The sequence below is a fragment of the Ursus arctos genome, unplaced genomic scaffold, assembly GCF_023065955.2.
Source record: "Ursus arctos isolate Adak ecotype North America unplaced genomic scaffold, UrsArc2.0 scaffold_18, whole genome shotgun sequence".
Taxonomy (NCBI): domain Eukaryota; kingdom Metazoa; phylum Chordata; class Mammalia; order Carnivora; family Ursidae; genus Ursus; species Ursus arctos.
Window position 1 is genome coordinate 39,641,865 of NW_026622852.1, and position 26,691 is coordinate 39,668,555.

Here is a 26,691-nt window from a genome sequence, read left to right on the forward strand (position 1 = left end):
TATTCTATTTCTTGGTCCCTAAAATCTCTTTCTCCCTCGTTCTATTCTTTACAATAATGTCAGAGTCAACTTTCAAAAATAAACACACCTACTCAGTGCTTTTGTTCTCATGCATTCAAAAATGAATAACACTCTAGCACTTTAGCATGGCATATAAGGTCCTCTCTGTAGTTCTTATCCAAATCAGTCTTCCTGGTCACATTTACTACACCTTTCTTCCTAAATTTCCCTAGTGCTCAAGCTTTAATGAATCCATCTTATTCACTGATGCTTCTGTACCTTCATACTTCCTGTTACCTTTATCTGGAAAAAGTTTTACTACATCGTACTTGCTTTTCAAGATCCAGTACTCATTTCTTCTCTGCTATGGATCCCATTACCAGTGATCTCAAGCAGAGTTAGTTAGTTCTTTCTTGCTTAGCACATCAAATTGCATTATTCTTGCTTGCTAGATTCTTCTAGATGGGAGCATTCTTGAGACCAGGACATTATCTTGTCTTTTTATCCTCCCTTGGGTCCAGCACAAGGATTAATGCCCTGCGTAATTATTTGCTGAATTGGAAATAACTAAAGTTTCTAAAAGCTCAAGTAACCAACTAGATGGTGATACTCTACTATTAATTAAAACACTGAGGGACAGATTTGGGTTTTGAGCATGTTTACTTTGAGATATTTATGTTACATTTAGGAAATGCTTAGGAGGTATTTGAAAATAGGACACAGGAAAAGCAGATCTGAGTGTCACTAGTAATTAGGTGATACTGCAAATCATGGAAGTTGTTGAGGCCACATGTAGACAGAAGAGAAGACATATGAGAAGACAGTTGCACTAGTGACTAGGGACAGAGAACAAGAAGAGAAATAAAACTGATAGCAGTTAATTTTCTTCCTCTTTAATAGAATGTAATGGCCTGGAAAAAAATTGAGGGAAATAGGGGCGCCTGGGTGGCTCAGTCGTTAAATGTCTGCCTTCAGCTCAGGTTGTGGGATTGAGCCCCGCATCAGGCTCCCTGCTCCACTGGGAGCCTGCTTCTTCCTTTCCCACTCCCCCAGCTTGTGTTCCCTCTCTTGCTGGCTCTCTCTCTGTCAAATAAATAAATAAAATCTTAAAGAAAGAAAGAAAGAAAGAAAGAAAGAAAGAAAGAAAGAAAGAAAGAAGGAAAGAAACAAGAGTCTTTTTTTAAAAAAAATTGAGGGAAACGTGATTTTTTTTAAGGATCATTTGTGTATGTGTATTTCTTTTAAAATGGGATATATATATATGTGTGTGTGTGTGTGTGTGTGTATATATATATTTTAAAGATTTATTTATTTTTTTTGAGAGGGAGAGAGAGTGCCAAGCAGACCCACAATGAGCATGGAGCCCGACAGAGGGACCAATCTCATGATCCTGAGATCACGACCTGAGCCAAAACCAGGAGTTGGCTGCTCAACTGACTGTGCCACCCAGGCGCCCCAATGGGATTAATATGTATTTTTAAGAATGAACAAAATAGAGGGAATTAAGATAGTGGAGGAGTAGGGGACCCTAAGTTTGATCCCTCAAATACACCTAGATGGTTATCAAATCATTCCGAACACCTGCAAAATCAATTGGAAATCTGAGAAAAGAAATGCTGCAGTTCTACAAATAGAAAAGCAATCACTTTTTGGAAGGTAGGAGGTGGGAAGACTTGGATCTGGGGTGATATATCAGAGGATACAGTGGAGGGGAGGGAGCTTGCTTAGGAAGGCTACCATAAATTATTATAAGCAGCGGAACACAAAATCGAAACTTCTAGAAGTCTGCTACAGTGTGGTAGTCCCTGGCTTAAAGGTGCTCAGGTGGTGAAGCAGGGATAGCTTGGTATCAGGATCCCTGGGATCACAAGAAGAATGGGAGTGCCTGAGTGTGGCAGATTTCCTAGGCACAAGAGTGGGGACGCTGGCTGAAAACAGCGAGTTTAGGTGCTGGCTTTCTGCTCTGGGTTGCCATAAACCTGGGAACTACTGACGATCAGTGTCAAGCAAAAGGTAGAAGCATGGTGGGAGGAACAGCACAGGTCTATACAGCAGGAATCTGTAAAATTTGGAGTTTTGAAACTCAGTTGTGTGCCTGGGATAAAAATGCTTGGTCACAGGCTGGGTGAACACAGAGTTCAGACAGAAACCAGGGAGCCAAGAGTGATTGACTGCTTTTCTGTGAGGGCTCACTGGTGTGAACTTTCAGCTCCTGGATTATAGAGCAGGGAGCTGTCATTTTCTTCCCACCTGTGGGTGCTGAAAGCCTTCAGGGAGCAAAACAGTGCCACATAGTGGAACCCAGAGCGGCTTACACTGAGCCTGGCCCCCTGGCAAGGGAGGCACATTTCCACTAGGGCAAGGGCACTTGAGAATCAGCACAACAGACCCCTCCCCGAGAAGATGAGCAGGAACAACTGGCTCGCACAAATTTACTGATCATAGACAGCTGCAGAGCTTCAGCTCTTGGGGAAAACAGTATATAGTATTTGTGGGGTTTTGTTTTATTCTTTAGTCTTTCAGTATTATTCTTTCAGTTATTTTCTTATTTTTTCAATTATTTTTTTCATTTTTTTAATATATACATTATATATTTTATTTTTTTGTTTTTTTATTGTATTTTATTTTTTGTATATATGTAAGTTTTCTTTCTTTTTTATTTTGAGATCTAGTTTCTTTTAACAAGCAGACCAAAACACCAGGATCTAGTGGGGTTTTTTTGTTGCTTCTTGTTTGTTTTTTTTTCTCATTTTGTTTTGTTTTTGTTTTCTGGTTTGTTTTGTGTTTTTTTCCTCTGTTGTTGTTGTTATTGTACTTTTTTCCCTCTTTCTTCTATTCTTTTCTGGACAAAATGACGAGAGTGAGAAATTCACCCCAAAAGAAAGGACAGGAGGTAGTACTCACTGCCAGGGATTTAATCAATATGAATATAAGTAAGATGTCTAAACTAAAATTGAAAACAACGATTATAAAGATACTAGTGGGCTTGAAAAAAGCATAGAAGACACTAGAGAATCCCTTACTGTAGAAATAAAAGAACTAAAGTCTAGGCAAGCTGAAATTTAAAATGCTGTTGCTGAGATACAGTCCCAAATGGAGGCTATAAAAATGAGGATGAAAGAGGCAGAAGAGAGAGTCAGTGATATAGAAGATAAAATGATGGAAAATAAGGAAGCTGAAAAGAAGAGAGAAAGAAAACTACTGGATCAGGAAGGGAGACTTAGAGAATTCAGCGATTCCATAAAGCGAAATAATATCTGGATAATAGGGGTCTCAGAAGATGAAGAGCGGTAGAGAGGGGCAGAAGGTTTATTTGAACAAATTATAGTAGAGAACTTCCCTAACCTGGGGAAGGAAACAGACATTTAAATCCGGGAGGCACAGAGAACCCCACCCATCAATAAATCAATAAAAATAGGTCAACACCTCAACATATAATAGTGAAGGTTGCAAATTTCAAAGATAAAATTCTGAAAGTAGCTTGGGGCAAGAGGTCCTTAATCTACAAGGGTAGAAACATAAGGCTGGCAGCAGACCTGTCCACAGAGACCTGGCAGGGCAGAAAGGACTGGCGTGATATACACTCAACATGCTAAATGGGAAAAATATGCAGCTAAGAGTACTTTATCCAGCAAGTATGTCATTCAGATTAGAAGGAGAGCTAAAGAGTTTCCAGGACAAACAAAAAATAAAGGAATTTGTGAACAGTAAACCATCCCTGTAAGAAATATTAAAGGGGATCCTTTGAGTGAAGAGAAAGCCCAAAAGTAACAAAGATCAGAAAGGACCAGAAACAATCTACAGGAACAATGAGTTGACAGGTAATACAAAGTTACTAAATTCATCTTTTAATACTGTAAATGGACTAAATGCTTCAATCAAAAGACATAAGGTATCAGAATGGATTTAAAAAAAAACCCATCGATATGCTGTTTACAAGAGACTCGTTTTAGACCCAAAGACACCTCCAGATTGAAATTGAAGGGGTGGAGAACCATTTACCATGCCAGTGGACATGAAAAGAAAGCTGGAGTAGCCATCCCAATATCAGACAAACTAGATTTTAAACCAAAGACTATAATGAGAGATGAAGAAAGGCATTATATCATAATAAAAGGGTCTATCCAACAAGAAGATTAACAGTTGTACATATTTATGCCCCTAAGTTGGGAGCAGCCAAATATATAAACCAATTAACAAAATTTAACTCATTGATAATAATACAATAGGGGACTTTTTACCCCACTCACAGCAACAGACAGATCAGTTAAACAGAAGATCAACAAGGAAACAAGTTTTGAATGACACACTGGACCAGATGGAGTTAAGAGATATATTCAGAGTATTTCATCCTAAAGCAACAGAATACACATTCTTCTTGAGTGAACATGGAACATTTTCCAGAATAGATCACATACTGGGCCACAAATCAGGTCTCAGTTGGTACAAAAAGATTAAGATTATACCATGCATATTTTCAAACCACCATACTTTAAAACTTGAAGTCAACCACAAGAAAAAATTTGGAAGGACCACAAATATATGGAGATTAAAGAACATCCTACTAAAGAATGAATGGGGGAGGGGGTGCCTGTGTGGCTCAGTTGGTTAAGGGCCTGCCTTCATCTCAGGTCATGATCCCGAGTCCTGGGATCGAGCCCTGCAATGGGCTCCCTGCTCAGCAGGGAGTCTGCTTCTCCCCTTCCCCCCCGCTCATACTCTCTCTTGCTATCTCTTTCTGTCTCTCAAATAAATAAAATCTAAAAAAAAAAAAAAAAAAAAAGAATGCATCAACCAGGAAATTAAAGAAGAATTTAAAAAAATACGTGGAAGCAAATGAAAGTGAAAACATGACAGTTCAGAACCTTTGGGATGCAGCAAAGGTAGACCTAAGAGGGAAGTATATAGCAACACAGGCCTTTCTCAAGAAACAAGAAAAGTCTCATACACAACCTAACCTTACACCTAAAGGCGCTGGAAAAGGAAGAACAAATAGGGTGCATGGGTGGCTCAGTCAATTAAGCAACCAACTTTTGAGTTCATCTCAGGTTGTGATCCTAGGGTCCTGGGATCAAGCCCTGCATCAGGTTTACCGCTCAGCAGGGAGTCTGCTGGTCTCCCTCTCTCTCTTCCTCTGCCCCTCCCCTCACTTACACATGTACTCTCTCTTTCTCTCTAAAATAAATAAATCTTTAAAAAAAAAAAAAAAAACCAGCAAATAAAGCCTAAATCCAGCAGGAGAGAGAAATAATAAAGATTAGAGCAGAAAGCAATGATATAGAAACCAAAAAACCTGTAGAACATATCAATGAAACTAGGAGCTGTTTCTTTGAAAGAATTAATAAGATTGATAAACTGCTAATCAGACTTATCAAAAAGAAAAGAGAAAGGACCCAAATAAATAAAATCATGAATGAAAGAGGAGAGATCACAACCAACACCAAAGAAATACAGACAATTACAAGAACATATTATATGAGCAACTATATGCCAACAAATTCGGTAATCTGGAAGAAATGGATGCTTTCCTAGAAACATATAAACTACCAAGACTGAAACAGGAAGAAATAGAAAACCTGAACAGAACCATAACCACCAAGAAAAGTGAAGCAATAATCAAAAATCTCCCAACAAACAAGAGAGTCCAGGGCCAGATGGCTTCCCAGGGGAATTCTACCAAACATTTAAAGAAGAATTAATACCTATTCTTCTGAAGGTGCTTCAAAAAATAGAAATGGAAGGAAAACTTCCAAGCTCTTTCTATGTGGCCGGTATTACCTTGATCCCAAAACCAGACAAAGACCCCACCAAAAAGGAGAATTACAGACCAATATTCCTGATGAACATGGATGCAAAAATTCTCACCAAGATACTAGCCAGTAGTATCCAACAGTACATTAAAAGGATTATTCACTACGTCCAAGTGGGATTTAGTTCTGGGCTCCAACGGTAGTTCAACATCCACAAATCAATCAGTGTGATACACTACATTAATAAAAGAAAGGACAAATATGATCCTCTCAATAGATGCAGAAAACACATTTGGGAAAATACAGCATCCTTTCTTGATTAAAACTCTTCACAGTGTAGGGATAGAGGATACATACCTCAATATCATAAAAGCCATCTACAAGAATCCCACAACGAATATCATTCTCAATGGGGAAAAACTGAGAGCTTTTCCCCTTAAGGTCAGGACCACAGCGGGGATGTCCACTATCACCACTGTTTTTGTTGGTCAACATAGTACTAGAAGTCCTAGCCTCAGCAATCAGACAACAAAAAGAAATAGAAGGCATCTGAATCGGCAAAGAAGTCAAACTCTCACTTTTCCCAGATGACGTAATACTCTGTGGAAAACCCAAAAGACTGCACCCCAAAATTGCTAGAACTCATACGGGAATTCAGCAAAGTGGCAGGATATAAAATCAATGCACAGAAATCAGTTGCATTTCTATACACTAACAATGAGACAGAAGAAAGAGAAATCGAGGAGTCAATCTCATATACAATTGCACCAAAAACCATAAGATACCTAGGAATAAACCTAACCAAAGGGGCAAAAGATCTGTACTCAGAAAACTAGAGAATATTCATGAAAGAAATTGAGGAAGACACAAAGAAATGGAGAAACATTCCATGCTCATGGCTTGGAAGAACAAATATTGTTAAAATGTCTATCCTACCTACAGAAATCTATACATTGAATGCAATCCCTATCAAAATACCACCAACTTTTTTCACAGAGCTGGAACAAAGAATCCTAAAATTTGTGTGGAACCAGAAAAGACCCCAAATAGCCAAAGGAATGTTGAAAAAGAAAAAGCAGATGGCATCACATTCAGGACTTCAAACTGTATTACAAAAGTATAATCATCAAGACAGTATGGTACTGGCAAAAAAACAGACACACAGATCAATGGAACAGAATAAAGAACCCAGAAATGGAGCCTCAACTCTATGGTCAACTAATCTTGGACAGAGCAGGAAAGAATATCCAGTGGAAAAAAGTTTCTTCAACAAATGTTGCTGGGAAAATTGGACACCCACATGCAAAAGAATGAAACTGGACCATTTTCTTATACCATATCGAAAAATAAACTCAATGAATGAAGGACCTAAATATGAGATAGGAATCCATCAAAGTCCTAGAGGAGAACATGGGCAACAACCTCTTTGACCTTGGCTGTGGCAGCTTACTAGACACATCTCCAAAGGCAAGAGAAACAAAAGCAAAAATGAACTATTGGGACTTCACCAAGATAAAAAGCTTTTGCACAGCAAAAGAAGTAGTCAGCAAAACTAAAAGGCAGCCTGTGGAATGGGAGAAGATATTTGCAAATGTCTTATCAGGTAAAGGGGGCTAGTATCCAAAATCTATAAAGAACTTATCAAACTCAATACCCAAAGAACAAAAAATTCAGTCAAGAGATGGGCAGAAGACATGAACAGACATGTCTCCAAAGAACACATACAGATGGCCAACAGACACATGAAAAAATGCTCAGCATCAGGGAAATACAAATCAAAACCACAATGAGTTACCACCTCACACCTATCAGAATGGCTAAAATTGACAACTCAGGAAACAACGGATGTCAGCGAGGATGTGGAGAAAAGGGAACCCTCTTATGCTGCTGGTGGGAATGCAAGCTGGTGAAGCCACTCTGGGAAACAGTATGGAGGTTCCACAACAAATTAAAAATAGAGCTACTCTACGACCCAGTGATGGCACTACTAGATATTTATCCAAAGGACACAAACAGTGATTTGAAGGGGCACATGCACCCCAATGTTTATAGCAGCATTATCAACAATAACCAAATTATGGAAAGAGCCCAAATGTCCATCAGCTGATGAATGGATAAAGAAGATCTGGTATATATATCCACTGGAATATTACTCAGCCATCAAAAAGAATGAAATCTTGCCATTTGCAACAACGTGGATGAAACTAGAGGGTATTATGCTGAGCGAAATAAGTCAGAGAAAGACAAAACTGGATGATTTGACTCATATGTGGAATTTAAGAAAACAGATGAACATAGGGGAAGGGAAGGAGAAATAAAATAAGATCAAAACAGAGGGAGGCAAACCATAAGAGACTCTTAACTATAGGAAACAAACTGAGGGTTGCTAGAGGAGAGGTGGGTGGCAGTAAGGGGCAACTGGGCGATGGGCATTAAGGTTGGGTACTTGATGTAATGAGCACTGGGTGTTATATGCAACTGAGGAATCACTAAATTCTACCCCTGAAACTAATAATACAGTATATGCTAACTAAATTGAATTTAAATAAAGAATTTTTAAAAAGAAAAAAAATGAACAAAATATTATTATATTTTCATATATTACTGATTCCTGGCCTTTAACGTCCTAAAATGGTTTCTACTATCTGTGTAACTGAAAATTTTAAATGTGAAAGTGGCTGCAATATCAAATTATTGCAATTATGTATATTGAAATCAAACAATTATTTCTTTCAAGGGCAAGAACGTAATATAATTTTGCCTCTGGGGAGGGGGGAGAATGATCATTTTCGTAAGAGAAGGAAGGATTCAGTGCTTTCTTTGCTTGTGGGTTTCCTCTTGTTCACTTTTGATCTAGATATTGGTGGTTATGTTCCAGTCCTCCTGCATGTGCCCAAGAGGATTGGGAGTGGAGTGGACACCAGCAGAAGCACCATTTTTTCCTGTAGACATTAGAAACAAGGAGCTTATTGCCCTGCTTGTCAAGGCTCAGGACAGAGAGGAGGAAGAAACAAGTATAAAGGTTTTGGTTTTGGAAAGAAGTTGGAATCTCCTGACCCTGGGACCTTAAGATCCACAAAATTGCTGAAAGAAAAAGTACTACCTTATTGAAAGGTAAGACATTAAACTGTTTTAAGGTTTAAGCCGTTTTAGCCACATTAGCATGTTTTCATAAGCTGTGAAATCAAGCAGTCATTTCTGCGAAGCCAAAGTTTTTGTGAAATAATCACCCATCCAGCCTTCCTGGGGAGATAGAGACCTGTATGGCTCAAGGGACGTTTATAGTGAGGGAGAGCCTTTACAAAATTGTACTCATATTTTAAATGACATTTACTGAATGCCAGGCACTGTGGTAGGCCTTGGATATACAGAGATTAATATGTCAGTCACCCTCCCTATCTTCCAGAAGTTCTCATTCAAGGAAAAAAACCCTGATGATTACAATGTGATAAGTGCTATAATAAATAGGTCATATGTGTAATAAGAGTGGTCTAAATCTGAAGGAGTAATGTTGTGTCCTAAAGGATTAATGGAAGCTCATGAGGTTGGAAGAAAGGGATGGGCATTTGAAGTAGAGAGAATTATATGTTTAAAGACATAGGAATGAAAAAGTGTGCTGTGCTGGAAGAACACACCAAATTGCAGAAATTACTATCTGATGTTTGCTGTGGAGCAGAAGAGGAGCAAGTGTTGAGATGTTGCTAGGTGAGAGTGGACTAGTTATGGAGGTCTTGTTGCATGCCAAGGAAATTTTAACTTACTTATTAGCCATGGGGAAGCACTGAAGATGAAAAAAAATTGTGGGACTACCTGAGTTTCAAGATGGGTAGGAGAAAAAATAAGTATAATAGTTTTAAAATAAGTATGTACCTATAGCTCTCAGTTGGGTCCCAGTCTTTTGTCTCTTCTTTTTTGCTAATATTCCTCATATCCTTGTGTTCTTACTAGGTTGATTCTAAACTTTGTAGGTTACTGGAGAGTAGGATTTTGATTTAGACTATTGAGAACTAACTCTCCAATTTGTGCCAACCTTGAACACCTTCCAAAGTGTATTATGCATACCTCAACCTAAAATAATTTTCCTCATTCTGGAGAGAAAGCTATAAACCCAAGAGTAAAGATTCTGGCTGATTAAATGCTGTAACAAGGAGGTGGCCAACGTTTCTTGTCTTTAATCTTGACAAAAACAGGGTCATAAGTTTATGGTGACCCCAAGGAAAAGAAAATCATCCTAAGAGAAGTCAGACTTGATCCTGAAACCTTCTACGGGAATTAGTTAATTTGAGGACTCATTGGAGGGCTGGTTGCAGTAGAGAGGCCAGATACAAGGTACATAATTTGGAGTGGCCAGTTGCTGGAGCATTAGTTGACCATCCTGTCAGAGGAGCTCAAGACTCAATGAAGTAAGTCACATATTTAGGGACCAGTGAGAAGATGGTGACCCTGGTGGAAGATCTGGGTGAAATGTTTGAATAGGGGTATCTGTATTCTATGGACTGTGACTTTCACTAAGATAAGAGAACAAAGAAGGAAGGATAATTTTTGGACCCATGACATTCAAGATTTTTATTTATTTATTCGACAGAGAGAGAGACAGCCAGCGAGAGAGGGAACACAAGCAGGGGGAGTGGGAGAGGAAGAAGCAGCCTCATAGCGGAGGAGCCTGATGTGGGGCTCGATCCCATAACGCCGGGATCACGCCCTGAGCCGAAGGCAGACGCTTTAACCGCTGTGCCACCCAGGCGCCCCAAGGACCCATGACATTCAAATAGTAGATTTCAGTGACACTCAAAGATCTTGCTGTATACTTTAACCAGGAGGAGTACAGTCAGGCTGGGCAAAGAGCTCTGTATAGATAATGATGCTGGAGATCTGTCGGAATCTGATCTCACTGTGGCCATTAGTTTCAAAACTACATGTAATCTAGTTGGAGCAAGGAAAAGAATTATATTTGAAGAGTACATTTCAAAAGGCATCTGCCAAGATTGGAAGGCTGAATTAAAAGTCAAAGATTTCAAGCCAGAAGCAGAACATTTCTATAAAATTAGTCCAAAAAGCAAAAACTGGAGGGAAAATCGAAAAATTCATAAAAGATGTCTTGAAGTACTCAAAATGAGATGTATCAAAAGTTGTAGGCTTTAGGGGCGCCTGGGTGGCACAGCGGTTGGGCGTCTGCCTTCAGCTCAGGGCGTGATCCCGGCGTTCTGGGATCGAGTCCCACATCAGGCTCCTCCGTTATGAGCCTGCTTCTTCCTCTCCCACTCCCCCTGCTTGTGTTCCCTCTCTCGCTGGCTGTCTCTATCTCTGTCAAATAAACAAAATCTTAAAAAAAAAAAAAAAGTTGTAGGCTTTAAGTCTTCAGAGCTATCTATGACCTATAAAGTTTCTGTATGTCCTATAAAGTTTTACCCTCTTTAGGTTAGAAGCTCTAAAGTATGATAATTATAGAAATCATAATAGATTGACAATTGAGGTGTGTGGCAGTTGCCACAGAAAATCCTTTTTGACAGAAAGGAACATTCAAGAAGCGAATTTGAGAATGATAACAGCCTGAGCTCAGCCCTCCTTATATAACAGACAGTTCTCATACTGGCCCTCCAAATAGTGCTGTGGAATAGACTTTAAATATATTTACATTTAATTCTACTAGATACTAGTTTAGTTTCGAATTCTAGTCAGAGGTAAAAATATTTTGAATGTACTGAACCTAAGAGAATTGTCATTCAAATTCAAAATTTTTTTAAAGATTCTATTTATTTATTTTAGAGAGAGAGCGTGGGCACGCACACACAAGGGGGGGAGGGGCAGATGGAGAAGCAAGCTCCCTGCTGAGCAGGGAGCCCATACGGGGCTCAATACCAGGACTCTGGGATCATGACCTGAGTCAAAGGCAGATGCTTAACTGACTGAGCCACCCAGGCACCCCCAGAATTCTTTCTTTTAAAAGATTGTTTGTTTATGAGAGAAAGAAAAAGTGCGGTGCACAGGGAAAGGAGCAGAGGGAGAGGGACAAGCAGACTCCATGCTGAGTGCAGAGCCCAATGTGGGGCTCGATCTCAGGACCCTGAGATCATGACCTGAGCCAAAACCAAGAGTCAGATGCTTAACCGACTTGACTGTACCACCCAAGTACCCCACAAATTCAGAATTCTTAATAGAAAATACATGATTTTAATGGGTACAGAGGAGATTTTGTCATTAGCAAACTTATTTTAAATCTAAGAAACTGCATGTTGGAAGATCAGGAGATCTGAATAGACCTGAGAGCCTCTGTCTGTGGTAGAAAAGCACTAGGTTTAGATTCTGAAATGCCTTTAGTTAAGTATTTGCAACTTTATGAATGTTGAATAATTCATCCTAGAAAGACGTCCTCTGGGTTAAAAAAGGTTTTTTATTTTCATAATGATTTGTATTGTACTTCCTTACAGAGAGTAGAGAATTTGTTGGTTTTACTCTTTAACATTTTTTGGACATGAGACAAAATAGAGGTGCCTGGCTGGCTTAGTTGGTAGAGCATGCAACTCTTGATTTCTGGGTTGTGAGTTGAAGCCCCACATGGGGGTAGAGTTTACTTAAAAAAAAAAAAACAAACAAACAGTAAGACAAAATAGGTTTCCTGTGTGATGAAAAAAGCAAATCATAACCCAGTGTAATAGTTCTTCAACAAATGTAGCTCATAGGGTTTGCTTAAAAAAAACCCCAAAAAGACAAAATAGGTTTCCCGTGTGATAAAAAAAGCAAATCATAACCCAGTGTAATAGTTCTTCAACGTATGTAGCTCAGTAAGAGATTGGCATTTATCCCTATTTGAAATTGATTAAAATTAAAGGTTTTAAGAAATGTTTTATTTGTGAACATCAGAGCAGCATTTCAGAATGCTATGATTTTTTTTGAACATGTTTGTATGATTAAGAAAGATGTATATGTTAACTTATTTATGAACTGGGCTGTGACAATATGTTATAATGTCATAATATGTATTATGTATTTGTAACGTATTTATGTATAATGTCATTTGATATTCAAAACACTAAAATTAGTAGAGCAGATATTATCTGTTTTACTAATGAGGATGAGTGAGGCTCAGAGAGGCTAAAAATATCACCTGAAGTCACAGAGTTAAACTTTGACCATTATACTGAATCAGGGTTTCTTTGAGATGAGCATAATTCAGTTTTATAGGCACAGACTGGCTTCATCTGCTTTTTATTGTCTTAATCATTGCTTAACAGAAAAGTTTTTACACAAGGCTGGAAAATGATTGTGAATACCTATAATAGGAACATTTGTTCCTATCAACAATTATTGAGAAGAGGTATCAACAAGTTCTGAAGTTACAAGAACACAACATCCTTATTACCAACATAACACTGGCTAAAACAGCATGGTTAATTGTTATTAAAATGTTTTTCTTTTTCTAGGAGGACTAACAATACTTAAGAATTTGGAGAGATTACTTTTATTATGCTTATACCTAATATTAAAGTTCTAGAAACAAATATATGTGTGCTTTTGAAGAGTGGTAGGGAATTTTTTGATTTTGATAGTTTCACTTTTATTCAGATTAATCTTACATGGTTATAAAATTGTTTGACTTAACAGATAACAAACTAAGGCCATTTTCTGAAATATCCTATGAGACTGGGTATCTTGTTATTTTACAGGATGAAGAAACACGAAAAGATTATGACTACATGCTGGATCACCCAGAAGAGTACTATAGCCATTACTACCACTACTACAGCAGGCGCTTAGCCCCTAAAGTGGATGTTAGAGTTGTGATTTTGGTCAGTGTATGTGCTATTTCAGTGTTCCAGGTGTGTATTGATGGAGGTGTGTGTCTACGTGTATGCTTAGTGCACGTTGCCTAGTCTGGTCACTAAAACTGAATTAGAAGTACCTTTTAATAAAATTTTACTTGTAGTTGAGACTAATTTTTTTAGAGTAGAAAAATATTCATTTATTCAACCAATTGATTAACAATGGAATCTTTGTCAATGGCAAATCTAAGAAATTGATGATAAATGCCATTATATAATAAGAAAACCCAACAATAGATATTTTTCTCATTGTTCCCTTTAGAGTATTTCTCTCCTAACCTGATAATATTACTTTTGTAGGACTTTTCAATGATTTCCCATTAAATTTGTTAAAAACCTGAACTTCTTAATATGACCTAACAAGTCTTGGTACCTATCCACCAAATGCTAGGAGTGCTTGCCATTACTGTAACAACCAAAAATGTCCCACACATTTCCACTGCCTGCTAAGGGCAGTTTTGCTTTGGTTGAAAACTACTGAAATAGATTAAAAGAGTAGTAATCTTTCATGTTGTTTTAAATGTCAAAAAAATTTCACTTCATCTTGAAATGAGTTTTTCCTACTATTATTCTTAAACTAACCACAGCTATCATGTCTTCTTTTGGAGGGAAAGAACATGTCAGGTGACTAGAATGAATCAATTTGCTAGTCTGAAAAGTGCTTCTCTAGCTTAATGCCCAGAAATGAGATTCACTTTATATGACATAAAGAATTACTATTGAAAATTAAGGTTGTGGATTTTAAATGTATCTGCTTTTGCAGAAATATTTTCTTTTCAAAGGGGAAAGCAGTAATAATTTTACCTCTCTGTTTTAGATAATACCCTGGTAACATTTTTTTCCCCTAGTCCTAATAGAGTGCTATTATAATATTTCAAGATATTATTGGTGTAACTGCAATATTCATTCAGTAAAACAGCAAATGAAATGTGTGGTAATGTGAAGAATAGGACTTTTTCTGACAATTAACAAAACCCTTTGTGTGTATTTATGAAGTAAGTTATGTATTTTCCAGTCAAATAAGAGTTCAAACATATTAGAATCCTTTACCTCAGAATATGATGAACATTACTGTGATATATTGAGATGGTTTAGGGAAGAGATGGGAATGAATATAGTTGCCTGAGTCTATCCTGTCATTTTTCTTTTTTTAAACAAGTTCTTCACTGGCTAGTTTTACCATTTAACTATTCCCCCCAGAATGTAGATCACAGTCTTATAGTCTTAAAAAAAAAAAAAGAGAGAGAGAGAGATTTCTTAATAGTGATCTAGGGAAAGCCAAATGGTAGATATGAAATCACAGGTGTGGTGTGATTCTATTGATTTATCCCCTAATCTTGGGTATTTCCTGTCTGAATTAATGGCTTTTTGGCCTAGCGTAAGGCTTACCTGATTTATCCAGCCTCAGGTCCCAGGTACATGTGGGTCTTATTCAGCTTTATCTTTTACTTACAGAGAGAGATGATTGAGGTCCCTTTTTTTTTTTTTTTTAAGTAAGCTCTGTGCTGACTGTGGGGTTTAAATTCATGACCCCAAGATTAAGAGTTGCATGCTCTACTAACTGAGCCAGCCAGGCACCCCTTAAGGTCCCTATTTTTAATCAGAATTGCTTTGTGGGGGGTGGGGTATGGTGTTCACCAAGGTGCATTTTGGTAGTAAAAATAACCCATTTTTCTTTGTTAAATATTTCAGTTTTTCAGCTGGTGGAACAGCTATGACAAGGCAATCAGCTACCTAGCCACAGTGCCCAAATACCGTATCCAAGCCATGGAGATTGCCAAGCAGCAGGGGTTACTCAGAAAAGCCAAAGAGAAGGGCAGAAACAAAAAGTCCAAAGAAGAAATTCGTGACGAGGAGGAGAATATCATAAAAAACATTATAAAAAGTAAAATAGATATAAAGGGAGGCTATCAGAAACCCCAGATATGTGATCTTCTCCTGTTTCAAATTCTCTTAGCACCTTTCCACCTGTGCTCATATATAGTCTGGTATTGTCGGTGGATCTATAATTTTAACATCAAAGGCAAAGAATATGGGGAAGAAGAAAGACTATACATCATACGGAAATCCATGAAGATGTCAAAATCTCAGTTTGATAGTCTAGAAGATCATCAGAAAGAAACTTTTCTTAAACGAGAGCTCTGGATAAAGGAGAATTATGAGGTAATTATTTGCTGGGATATTTGTGTCATCTTACTTATGAAGTTAAAATTTGGTGTAGGGGAAGGGATCACAGAAATGCCTTCCAGTTTCTGAAATCCAAGATTTAAATAATGAATAAAGATCTTATTTTTATTGAAAGTGTGACTATATTTGGTAGTGGGACAGTGGGTTTTTGACCTGTAATTTGTCTTAAAAGATGAACTTCAAATACTTTAACTGACTCATGCTGAAAATCTTAAGAATGGTCTGATTTGTTATGTTAAACTGCAGTGGGATAATATGTATGTTTGCAAGGATGTCACAACTTTCTGTTAATTGTTCTAATTTAAATTTGTTCTTCCCCAAATTTTCTTTCAGTCATGTAAACTTAGCTACAGGGATTAAAAAACAAAACGGAGGGAATAAGACATGGAAATTTTGTTGAAATAACTTCATTTCAAAATAGAGCACAAAATCTTCTATATAGTAACTAACATGTCTGAAAAGTTACTTTTTTTAAAAATGTCTCTAAACTTTGGGCAGCTTAATAAATATTATATTCTATAATTGTCAGCTACATCAGTTATCTTGAGGTGATCGCTGCTTAGCTCAAGTCTTAAAGGAACTATTTATCTTATCATAATGATATTATTTTAGGTTTTGCATAAAATTAATTGGCTAATGTATTAAAGATAAGAATAAAGCACAGTGATGGGGCACCTGGCTGGCTCAGTCAGTAGAGCATGGGACTCTTGATTTCATGGTCGTGATTTGAGCCTCAGGTCAGGGTAGAGTTTATTCAAAACAAAACAAAACAAAAAGATTTCTTAAGAAATCTGAATATATTTGTGTTTTTAGTTTCATAGGCATTCCTTTTTTTTTTTTTTTTAAGAATGCACTGAAATTTTAATAATGTCAACTAATGTGATTAAAGCTAAGGTTTCCCCTTAATGATCAGTTACTTTTCTCACTTCTATTATTCTTTTTTTTTTTTTTTATTAATAATGATTTTTTATTATATTATGTTAGTCACCATACAGTACATCCCCGGTTTCCGATGTAAGGCTCGATGATTCATTAGTTGTGTATAACACCCAGTGCACCATGCAATATGTGTATAGGCATTCCTTTTTATATGTGGTATCCTAAATAGATTTTACTGAAGTAGAGTTCCAGTCTGAATTATATAAGTAACTTACTATGAATTGCCCGAATGTTCTGGCAAGTAGATATAGTTAGCCTGCCTGTAAATAACATAAAAATGGAAAGTAACATACTATTTTGCTTCTAAAGTACTTGAAAATTTTTCTCTTAAGTAGGGTAAGCAGCCCAGTTCACAAAACTGTATCTTTCAGGGAGTACTATCCTGGGCTGAATTGTCACGTTATTTTATGAGGTGATCTTAGTCATTACTTCCTAAAATTTGGAAATAAAGTCATCTCTTTCTAAAATTTGATGAAACTGGTTATGAAAACTTTTCCATTTAGTTTCAACTGACATCCACAAAAAGTTACAGAAATTAAGATTTTCTTTGTCCTTAACCTGCATGGTTTGTTTAACCGTCTTTGGGAATCTTAATAAAATACTTGGAAAACCAATAATTATCTTTGAATTTGGAGACAGTTGTATATATAAGGTCATTTTATTCCTTGGTTAGGATCAGTAAATACTGAAAGTCATCAATTAAATTTTCAGAGTACCATATTAAAGAAATAAAGTGTGATACTTTAAGATTGGACATTAGTTGTAGAAAGTGTTTAAACCCTTTAAGCTCAGCTGATGTATGATGTCAATGAGGAAAAGGATGTATTCTCAGGTTACAGAAATCAGTGACAAAAATTACTAAGTTCTTGTACAATTTTTTTCTTTGTTTTTAATTTAACATTGAGTGTTAAGGTGCTTAACTCCTTAGTATTTTTAGATGGATGGTCTTCGGAAGACAAACCAGTACATTCATAGGAAACTTTTACCTAAAGTTATATTTGAAAAATGTAAATATGCCATAAAGGTAATCACAAATGTTTCCCTTTAGATGGTAAAGTCATTTAGTGTTGTTTATACTTACAGGTTTATAAACAAGAACAAGAGGAAGAACTAAAGAAAAAATTGGCAAATGACCCCAGATGGAAGAGATACAGGAGATGGATGAAGAATGAAGGGCCTGGACGGTTAACGTTTGTGGATGACTGAGGATTACTGAATGCTACTATGCCAAACCTTAATTGTGATATTTTCATAACTGAATTATTTTAGAAATGTATCAACTGCTCCTCAGCAGTACTTAAAATTTCTCAAATATTTGATTAAACAGAATAATGTAGAAATTTAAACTTTCCCTTAAAACTTTATACATAAGACATTTATGATTGTTCAATTTTTATAATCTATTTGTGGATTTTGTTAAATGATCTGACATGAAGATTTACTTGTTGCCATTTTAAATTTTTATATGTTTAGTTAAAAGATTTGACATGAAAATTTATTAGATACCATTTAAAATTTTTACGTGTTAAGTGTTTATTCTTTAAAAGTGTTTCCTTATTCTTTGTTACAGTGCTACATTTTTCTGCTTCCATGGCCTCTGATATTTTCACAAAACATAAAAAATTATAACAGCATTTAATTACATTTTGAGTGTCTTTAGACACGAACTTCTTCAGCAAAATGATTTCAACTGTCATGTCATCTTCATTACAGTCATTCTAGGATTGAAATACGTTCAAAATATCTCTCTAGGAGAGTCTTCTGCCAGAATGTGCTTAAACTATTTTTCCCCCTGTCATAATGTTCTTAATATGATCAGAAACTCTCCAGGAGAGTGAATCAACCTTCACGTCCTTGTAGGATGATCTTGATTACAGTCATTATAGGACTATAACTGTATTCTCAAAACGTTTTTCCAGAAGAGACCTTAAAAAGGTCTTTTGTACCACAGTATTGCTTTCCCCACCCACTTCAGTTAAAAAAAAAAAATGACAGAGCAGAAGTAGTGTACTGAAAAGTTGTTCATGTATTATGAAGTCCTTGAGCCATGAAAAATCCAGCGTACGTGAGTGTATTTACATGCATTTAAACAAGACAGGAGGTGCATGGCTGTGTGCTGTTCTTTCAAACAATGAAATATGTTTTATACATGTGGAAGTGAAAGTAATTCACACATAAATTGACAGAAGCAAGTATGATACTGCATCAAGGTATTGATACACAATCATGGTAGTGAATCAGTACTCCTGTTAAAGGATTTATCTCATTGCTTCATATTAATAAAATGGTTGCAATATATCACAAGTTTGTTGGTATGACATTTTAAATCAAGGATTAACATAATTGCTTTTGTAGTATGTAGTTTAAAAAGATTAGTGTAGGTAATAGATACGCAGAGTCTGTTTCTAGCTAAAATAAACTAGTGCTTTCAGGAGCTCAGCCCAAATATGTGATATACAAAGAGGCAGGAGGGAAGAGTTTTGACCTTGTGAGTCATTTAATCTGTGAGTGAGGGCCTCAGTTACCTTAGTAGATAGAAAGTTGGGAGAGGACTTTAACTAGATTATCAGTAGACCCCTTTGCTGTTCTTAAATTCTGAAATAGTTTTATTTTTTTAAAGCACTTGCCCCTCTGTTAAAATTTCAAACTTCTGATACTCTAAGTATTTTTTTTTTACACCTAGTAATAAGGCATAATAAAAGGACTGGGTATGTTAGCATTCATAAAGGTTGGCTGATACAAACAATGTGTGTTGGAAATTATTTTGAATATCTGCTAGATTGTTGTATTTTTCTCTGGCTTTATAGAAACCTCATTTCTGGAATCACCCCCAGCAGCCTTCTCTCTTGGTAAAAGTTTGGTCGTTATTTGGAATCAGGGTCATTGCATGGGTCAAGATAAATGGACTCTCCTTAACGGAAGGACTGTTATTCTTCTCTTTCCTTCCCTCAACAAAATATGCTTCAAAATCCTATAGTGAAGGAAGAGCCATTAGTTGCAAGTGTCATTCAAGTACTATGAATATCTTTATTTATATTCTGCCCATCCCTCACCAAAAAGCCAAACGCTTCTCAATTTTAGAACCATCTGGAGAAGAAACCTGGATAGAGGATCCCACAACCTCACTAGTTAGATACTTTTCCTTGTGCTTCTTAAGGCTATCCTATCACCATTTCCTTTTGTTTGACATGTAGGGGTTTATAGTGCATAGCTGTTCATTGGTATCTATTATCACTCCATATAATTGAGGTCTGTGGTAAAATCACTCTTAGGATAATATTCATGTCAAATATCTTCATAAGAGATTCTACTACTAACCCTTTCCTCAGTGTTATTTGTTTGTTTTTTGTTTTTTTTTTTTAAGATTTTTTTCTGTTTATTTGACAGAGAAACCATAAGCAGGGGGTGCAGAAGGGAGAGGGAGAAGCAGGCTCCCCGCTGTGGGGCTTGATCCCAGAAACCTGGGATCATGACCTGAGCCAAAGACAGATGCTTAACCAACTGAGCCACCTGGGTGCCCTTCAGTGGTCTTATTTCTTTATGAATTCTCCAAGTTCTGCAAATCAGAGGTTGCTGTTTCATTGCTCATATTCATATAGTCTTAAGAATTACAATTGGTGGGGCGCCTGGGTGGCACAGCGGTTAAGCGTCTGCCTTCGGCTCAGGGCGTGATCCCAGCGTTCTGGGATCGAGCCCCGCATCAGGCTCCTCCGCTATGAGCCTGCTTCTTCCTCTCCCACTCCCCCTGCCCTCTCTCGCTGGCTGTCTCTATCTCTGTCGAATAAATAAATAAAATCTTAAAAAAAAAAAAATTACAATTGGTAAATAGGATTTTTAAATGTTACATGAAAAAAGAGTTTGAGATTAGAGAATTAACAAGTATTTTAGTACTATTGAATTTATGTTTAGAAAAATCATAGTTCATTTTCTTTTTTGTTTTGTTTTGTTTTGTTTTTACTTTGGACAGGGCAATAAACGTTTAACTTCCAAACCTTGGAGAGATTTTGCTTGACTGGAAGGCATCGCTAAGCTAAGCTAACATTCAGCTAGTATTATGAACCAGTCTACTGACCCCAAACCGAAAGTTTTGTGAAAAGTAAAGATAAATGGCTTTTATTAGACATTATTATAAATAGATCTAGCTACTTTTAAGACATTAAGTTAGATATGATCTCTGTTGAGTTGCAATTGCGCATTTGAGGGAGATAAATACTGGTATTGACACAAACTAGTATATGGATGAGTATAATTAATCTTATTTGCAAAATGCAATACTCTTCACATTTAAGTGTGGGTTAAGGCCAACTCTAGAACCTAATAACTAAATAAAATTTGCTAAACAATGGGTGCCTGGGTGGCTCAGTTAGTTAAGTGGCTGCTTTCAGCTCAGGTCATGATCCCAAGATCCTGGGATCAAGCGCCACATTGGGCTCCCTGCTTGGCAGGGAGTCTGCTTCTCCCTCTACCTGTAGCTCCCCCCACTTGTGCGCGCTCTCTCTCTCTCTGTCAAATAAATAAATAAAATTTTTAAAAAATTTGCTAAACAAATTATTTTACCTTTCTGGTTTTCTCATCTGTGAAATGAGGGGATCTTTTTAGATAATTAAGATTTAACATTCTAATATAGCCTGCAAACTCATATAGGTTTAGGGTCCAAAGTAGATTAGATTACCTGCAATTGAGAAATGTTATGGGGATTAAAAAGGCTACCTAATTAGTTGTAAACTTTAATCAGATTCTTAGTATTTAAAGGATTCAGAGTATCCCTGACAATTATGTATGGAATGGATCACATGGTCTTAGGTCAGTAACAAATGGGGTTGCTTACAGACCCATCCTCCTGGGTGTCATTAGGGATGGAGAAACTTCCTCCCATTTGACAGTTCTCTTGTAACCTCAGGAAGAGTGAGCCAGATGCAGTGGAAGGGCTCAGGCTTTGCAGCCAGATAGACCAAGATTTGGTTTCTGGCTCTGTAACTGACCCAGTAACTTGACTTTGGGCAGGTTAACCTCTGAACCTCATTTTCCCATCATCATGATTATCATATTTATTTATGTTATGTCAGTCACCATACTTCATTAGTTTTTAATGTAGTGTTCCATGAATCATTATTTGTGTATAACACCAAGTCCCATTTTTAATAGTACAGTTACTACCTCACAGGATTCATGTGAGAATTAAACAAGATAGGGGTAAAGTATTGGTGTATGTTAAGTGCTCAATAAATGGGTTTTCTTGCTTTTAGAGGAAACAAGGAAGAGTCATTTTCATTTGTTAAAATCCACGTTAATAGGAGTGTGTTTAGTGATGATTACAAACCCCTTGTTTCTTTATTCTTTTAACAGGTATTTGAATCCCTTACCTTGGGCAAGGTACTGTGATGGAGTGGAAAAGTGATGCCTCTTAGGACTGGAATTGTGTATTTTAGTGGCAGCTACCTGCCCCTTGTTGCCTTTGAGGTAGAAGTTGAAGCAGCTGAGATGACAACTCAAGAAAGACTGTACTTTCAGGGACAACAAACAGCATCAGCTACTTAACTAGTTTACGGCCTATATTTACTGCAGGGACACTGTCAATGAGATAAAGAGGCAGGCTTGGAACAGCTGTTCAAAAAGACAAGTAGCCCTAAGTTCTGCTGCCTCCCAAAGTCTCAAAAATGCCTGTGAAAATCTCTGGAGAAGCTGCACCTACAAACCTGCCAGTGAGCCTCTAGCTCCTGATTCATTACACTAAGTTCTAAAAATAATGCAATGGGTATAAGAAGTGAAAGAGTTTTTTTATGGTACATTATACTGTGTCACATGAAATACAGTTGTTAATGTGTTTCCTTTTAAATCATTTTAGAAAACTGAAGGTATATATTGTCATTTTGACATAACGTTGGCGGAAAGACATACCTTCCCATTATATATCATATATATCATTTTTTTAAAAGATATATTTATTTACTTGAGAGAGTGAGAGAGCCAGCAAGTGGGGGAGGGGCAGAGAGAGGGAGAGTGAGTATCTCAAGCAGACTCCCCACTGAGTGCAGAACCCGAGGTGGGGCTCAATCTCAAGACTCTGAGATCATGGCCTGAGCTGAAATCAAGAGTTGGCTGCTTAACCAACTGAGCCACCCTTGTGCCCCTCGTTATTTTTATGGAGAAGAATTATTTGAAGACCCTTTTCTGAAAAATAGCCCATGGTTAGTAAAACGGTGACAAAAATACAGGTCAAAGGAGTGAAGAATTGTATACATCATAACAGGGAAATAAAACTTTTGTCTTTACAAGGACACTGACATTTCTAAAAAGTACTGAGATTCTTAAAAACAGTGGAAATTAGTAAGTTCTTATATTTTTATTTCAAGTTTTTATTTAAATTCTAGTTGACATATATGGTAAAACTGGTTTTAGGTGTAGACTTTAGTGATTCATCACTTATATGTAACACCCACTGCTCATCAGAAGTGTCCTTTAATCCCCATCGCCTATTCAGCCCATCCTCCACCCACCTCCCTCCATCAACCCTCAGTTTGTTCTTTATAGTTAAGAGTCTCTTATGGGTTTGCTTCCCTCTTTTTTTTTTCTTCCCTTCCCCTATGTTCATCTGTTTTGTTTCTTAAATTCCACATATGAATGAAATCATACAATATTTGTCTTTCTCTGACTGACTTATTTCGCTTAGCATAATACCCTCTAGTTCCATCCACGTTGTTGCAAATGGCAAGATTTCATTCTTTTTGATGGCTGAGTAATATTCCAGTGGATATATATACCACATCTTCTTTATCCATTCATCAGCTGATGGACATTTGGGCTCTTTCCATAATTTGGCTATTGTTGATAATGCTGCTATAAACATTGGGATGCACATGGCCCTTCGAATCACTATGTTTGTGTCCTTTGGATGAATATCTAGTAGTGCAATCGCTGGGTCATAGAGTAGCTCTATTTTTAACTTGTTGTGGAACCTCCATACTGTTTCCGAGAGTGGCTGCACCAGCTTGCATTCCCACCAGCAACATAAGAGTGTTCCTTTTCTCCACATCCTTGTCAACATCTGTTGTTTCCTGAGTTGTTAATTTTAGCTGTTCTGATAGGTGTGAGGTGGTAACTCATTGTGGTTTTGACGTGTATTATAAGTTCTTATTTTAACCAAGAAAAAAATGTATAACAAATGTTTATAATAATATATTGGTGATCTGTGCATTTTAGCAGGAAAGGATTCTCTGGCCCTGGGCCTCACCTACTTTCAGAGCTCTAGAAATAACTACATCTGTGGGAACAGACTCTACTCCAGATGAGCAGTGACTTCTCTTGGAAGCTAAAATGGAAGTTCTTCTCCCTATTCCCACTTTGTGAGATGTTACGTAAGTCACTTTCCTTAGTGGCTTTTAGTTTCCTCATCTCTAAAATTGGGATGGATTACATTATATGAAGGTCTCTTCACTCTGAAGTTCCATGATACAAAAATAATGGATGAGAAGACATTTTGGTAAAGTATAAAGCAAAACACAGATGGTCAGTGGCACCAAGCTTGTCTGTCCATGGATCACTGTGGGAGGCACTATGCTTGAACCTTGCTGTTTCTTTCCAAGTCAGACCACTCCTCTCCAAGAGTAGCACAATCAATCATATGGAAGTGGGCAGGAGTGGTGGGTGTGTACAGCATGAAAGAGGGATATGGGACACATCTCTAAACATTTTCTGCTACCTATGGCTGATACACAAGTATTACATTATGTGTCCCCTCACTGTGGGTGGCCCCAAAGCTGCCTTTTCTAATTGGAGATAATCTCACTGCTTCGGCTGTCATTGTGCTGTGCAGATGTCTCCCATATGAACACCTTGCCACTTAACATTTCTAACAGCCTAGAGGCACATAGCATTACAGCTGAAGACTTGGTTTCTCCTAAGCCAAACTCATCTTTGTTCTTTACTCCTCCCTTCAAACCTAGGCCTGTTTCCTAACATCTGTCACAGGCTCCAGTTCTAGCCTGCTCTCTGCTTCAGAACCTTTATCCCCTTTCCTTTGCATTTTATAACCGCCATGGAATATGCCTGATTAAGTCTTTTAAATTTATTCTCCATCCTACCTTCGTAGTTCTACCTAGGGCCTCATTCCAGCCACTCTCTCCACCAAAAAGACAAAACAAAATCATTATTGAAGTCTTTGTTTCTCCACTTTCAGTTCATTTCGTATCCTCATTCCAGATTAATATTCCTAAAATATGTTACCATGTGGCTATGCCGCTGTTTGCTACAAACTTTTCTGTTTCTTTTGAGGTTTTCTGTGACTTTGAGTCTTAACAGCTTTGTATTTTCTACTGCTCACTAGAGCCTTCTCCATTCTTTAATTCATTCCTTTATTCATTCCATATATACATGGCCTGCTCTCCCCTCGTTGGAATGCTTTCCCCTGTCCTTGGTGCCATGTGCAAGATTCATATTTTCAAAGTCTTGGTCCTGCCATTTACGGGAGCTTTCCCTAACCCTTCCAGTCTGTCTTTGCTCTGAGTTCTTTGCCACACTTTTTTGACACATGACCTTTCTGCTCCACCTTACTCACCAACCTAGTAATGTTTCTAACATGTAGTTTCATCTTTTAACTTAAATGTAATTTAAGTTCTTTGTGGTAAGGAAACTTGTCACTAGAGAGGGCTTTAACATTTGCAAATTTGCTCATCATAAGAAAAACTTTAACACCGCAAAGACTGAACACATAGCTCACAAAATAAAAAGAAGAAATGTTTAGTCTCAACACTTAAGATGCTTAAAAGATGTGAGATGCCATATTTCATCTACTAGGTTAGTAAAGATAAAGAACCACAACATAGAATTGTGAGGGTGCAGAGAAATAAGCAGTGTTCTGGTGGAAACAGCAATTGATTGCTACCACCTTCTGGAGGATCAAGTTGGAAAAAGTGTAAGAAACCGTTTATATTTTTAGTCCATCAATTCCACTTTTAGGAATGCATCCAAAAAACTGCCCCCCCAAAACCAAACATGCACAAAGCTGTATGTTTAAGGAGGCCACTGCAGTGTTAAGTAATCGGGCAGTAGGTACGTTATGATGCAGTTCTACAATGGAATATCATGCAGTCATTAAAAGTAATAGATGTAGGGTATATCTTTTCTGACTGCTCCCGGCCCCCTTCCGGTATCTGCATCTTGGGTTTCCTTTAGGGAACCACTCTTCCCCTACCCCCCTCAGTCCATGTAGTTTGGGTGTCTTAGCTTGGGTTCCTCAGAGAAATAGACTCTAAGAGATTTTCATGCAGAAAGTTTACTGGGGAGTGTCAAAATCAACACCTGAGGGAGAGGCTAGGGAGTGGGGATGTGGGCAGAGGGTGGAATTGAACTGTGAAGTAGTTGCCATAAAGGCCTCAGATGATCCCAGCAAGGAGCTGTGGAGCTGGGATCATCTTTCAGTGTTGTTCCAACTTGAGGCAAGGGGATTGGGGTTCAGGTCTTATACATCCCACATCAATTTGGATGAGTGCTGACGCTGGGAGGGATGCCTGTCAGCTAAGGGCAGTTCCCAGAGAGGGACTTAGCTGAGGCATCAGCTGCAGCTCTCCCAGCAGCTGGGGGAATGAGTGCCTCAGTCCTAAATGGCATCCTCATCCTCCTCCTGGCCAGGCACAGCTAATCTGGGCATTCCAACCCTACATAATGCTTGCTTTCAAATAATGATTGGTTCGGGGGGGGGCACATAACTGAATAAGGTTGGTAAGATTCAATATGGGGGTTTTTGTTGGAACAATGAGAAGGAAAAGAGGCGCTCTTGCTCCTGAGTTTGCTAGGTTGGGACAATGAAAGCATGGAACGAAACTTCCTTCACAGCACCTTTTAGAGAGAGTCTATTTACCACTGAAGAAAGTGAGGCCAACACCCAGAAAAAGCAGAGCCAAAAGATAGAGAGCCCCAAAGGCTACTATTCGGGCAATTAAATCCACTACTTTAAAGTCCCTGGGCTTTTCAGTTATTTAAGTCACTATATTACCTTT

The 26,691-nt window shown here is 37.6% G+C and overlaps 1 protein-coding gene across 1 annotated transcript in view; it reads left to right on the plus strand.

Moving 5' to 3' along the window:
* DNAJC25 (DnaJ heat shock protein family (Hsp40) member C25) overlaps nucleotides 1-21,244 on the plus strand; it is a 28,966-nt gene extending 7,722 nt beyond the window's left edge. Inside the window, exons 2-4 of the mRNA XM_026506016.4 lie at nucleotides 13,415-13,567; nucleotides 15,263-15,733; nucleotides 17,780-21,244. Of these exons, the coding sequence (XP_026361801.1) occupies nucleotides 13,415-13,567; nucleotides 15,263-15,733; nucleotides 17,780-17,902 (747 nt within the window). The 3' untranslated portion in view covers nucleotides 17,903-21,244. The remainder of the gene's footprint in view (nucleotides 1-13,414; nucleotides 13,568-15,262; nucleotides 15,734-17,779) is intronic.
* Nucleotides 21,245-26,691: the final 5,447 nt, after the last annotated feature.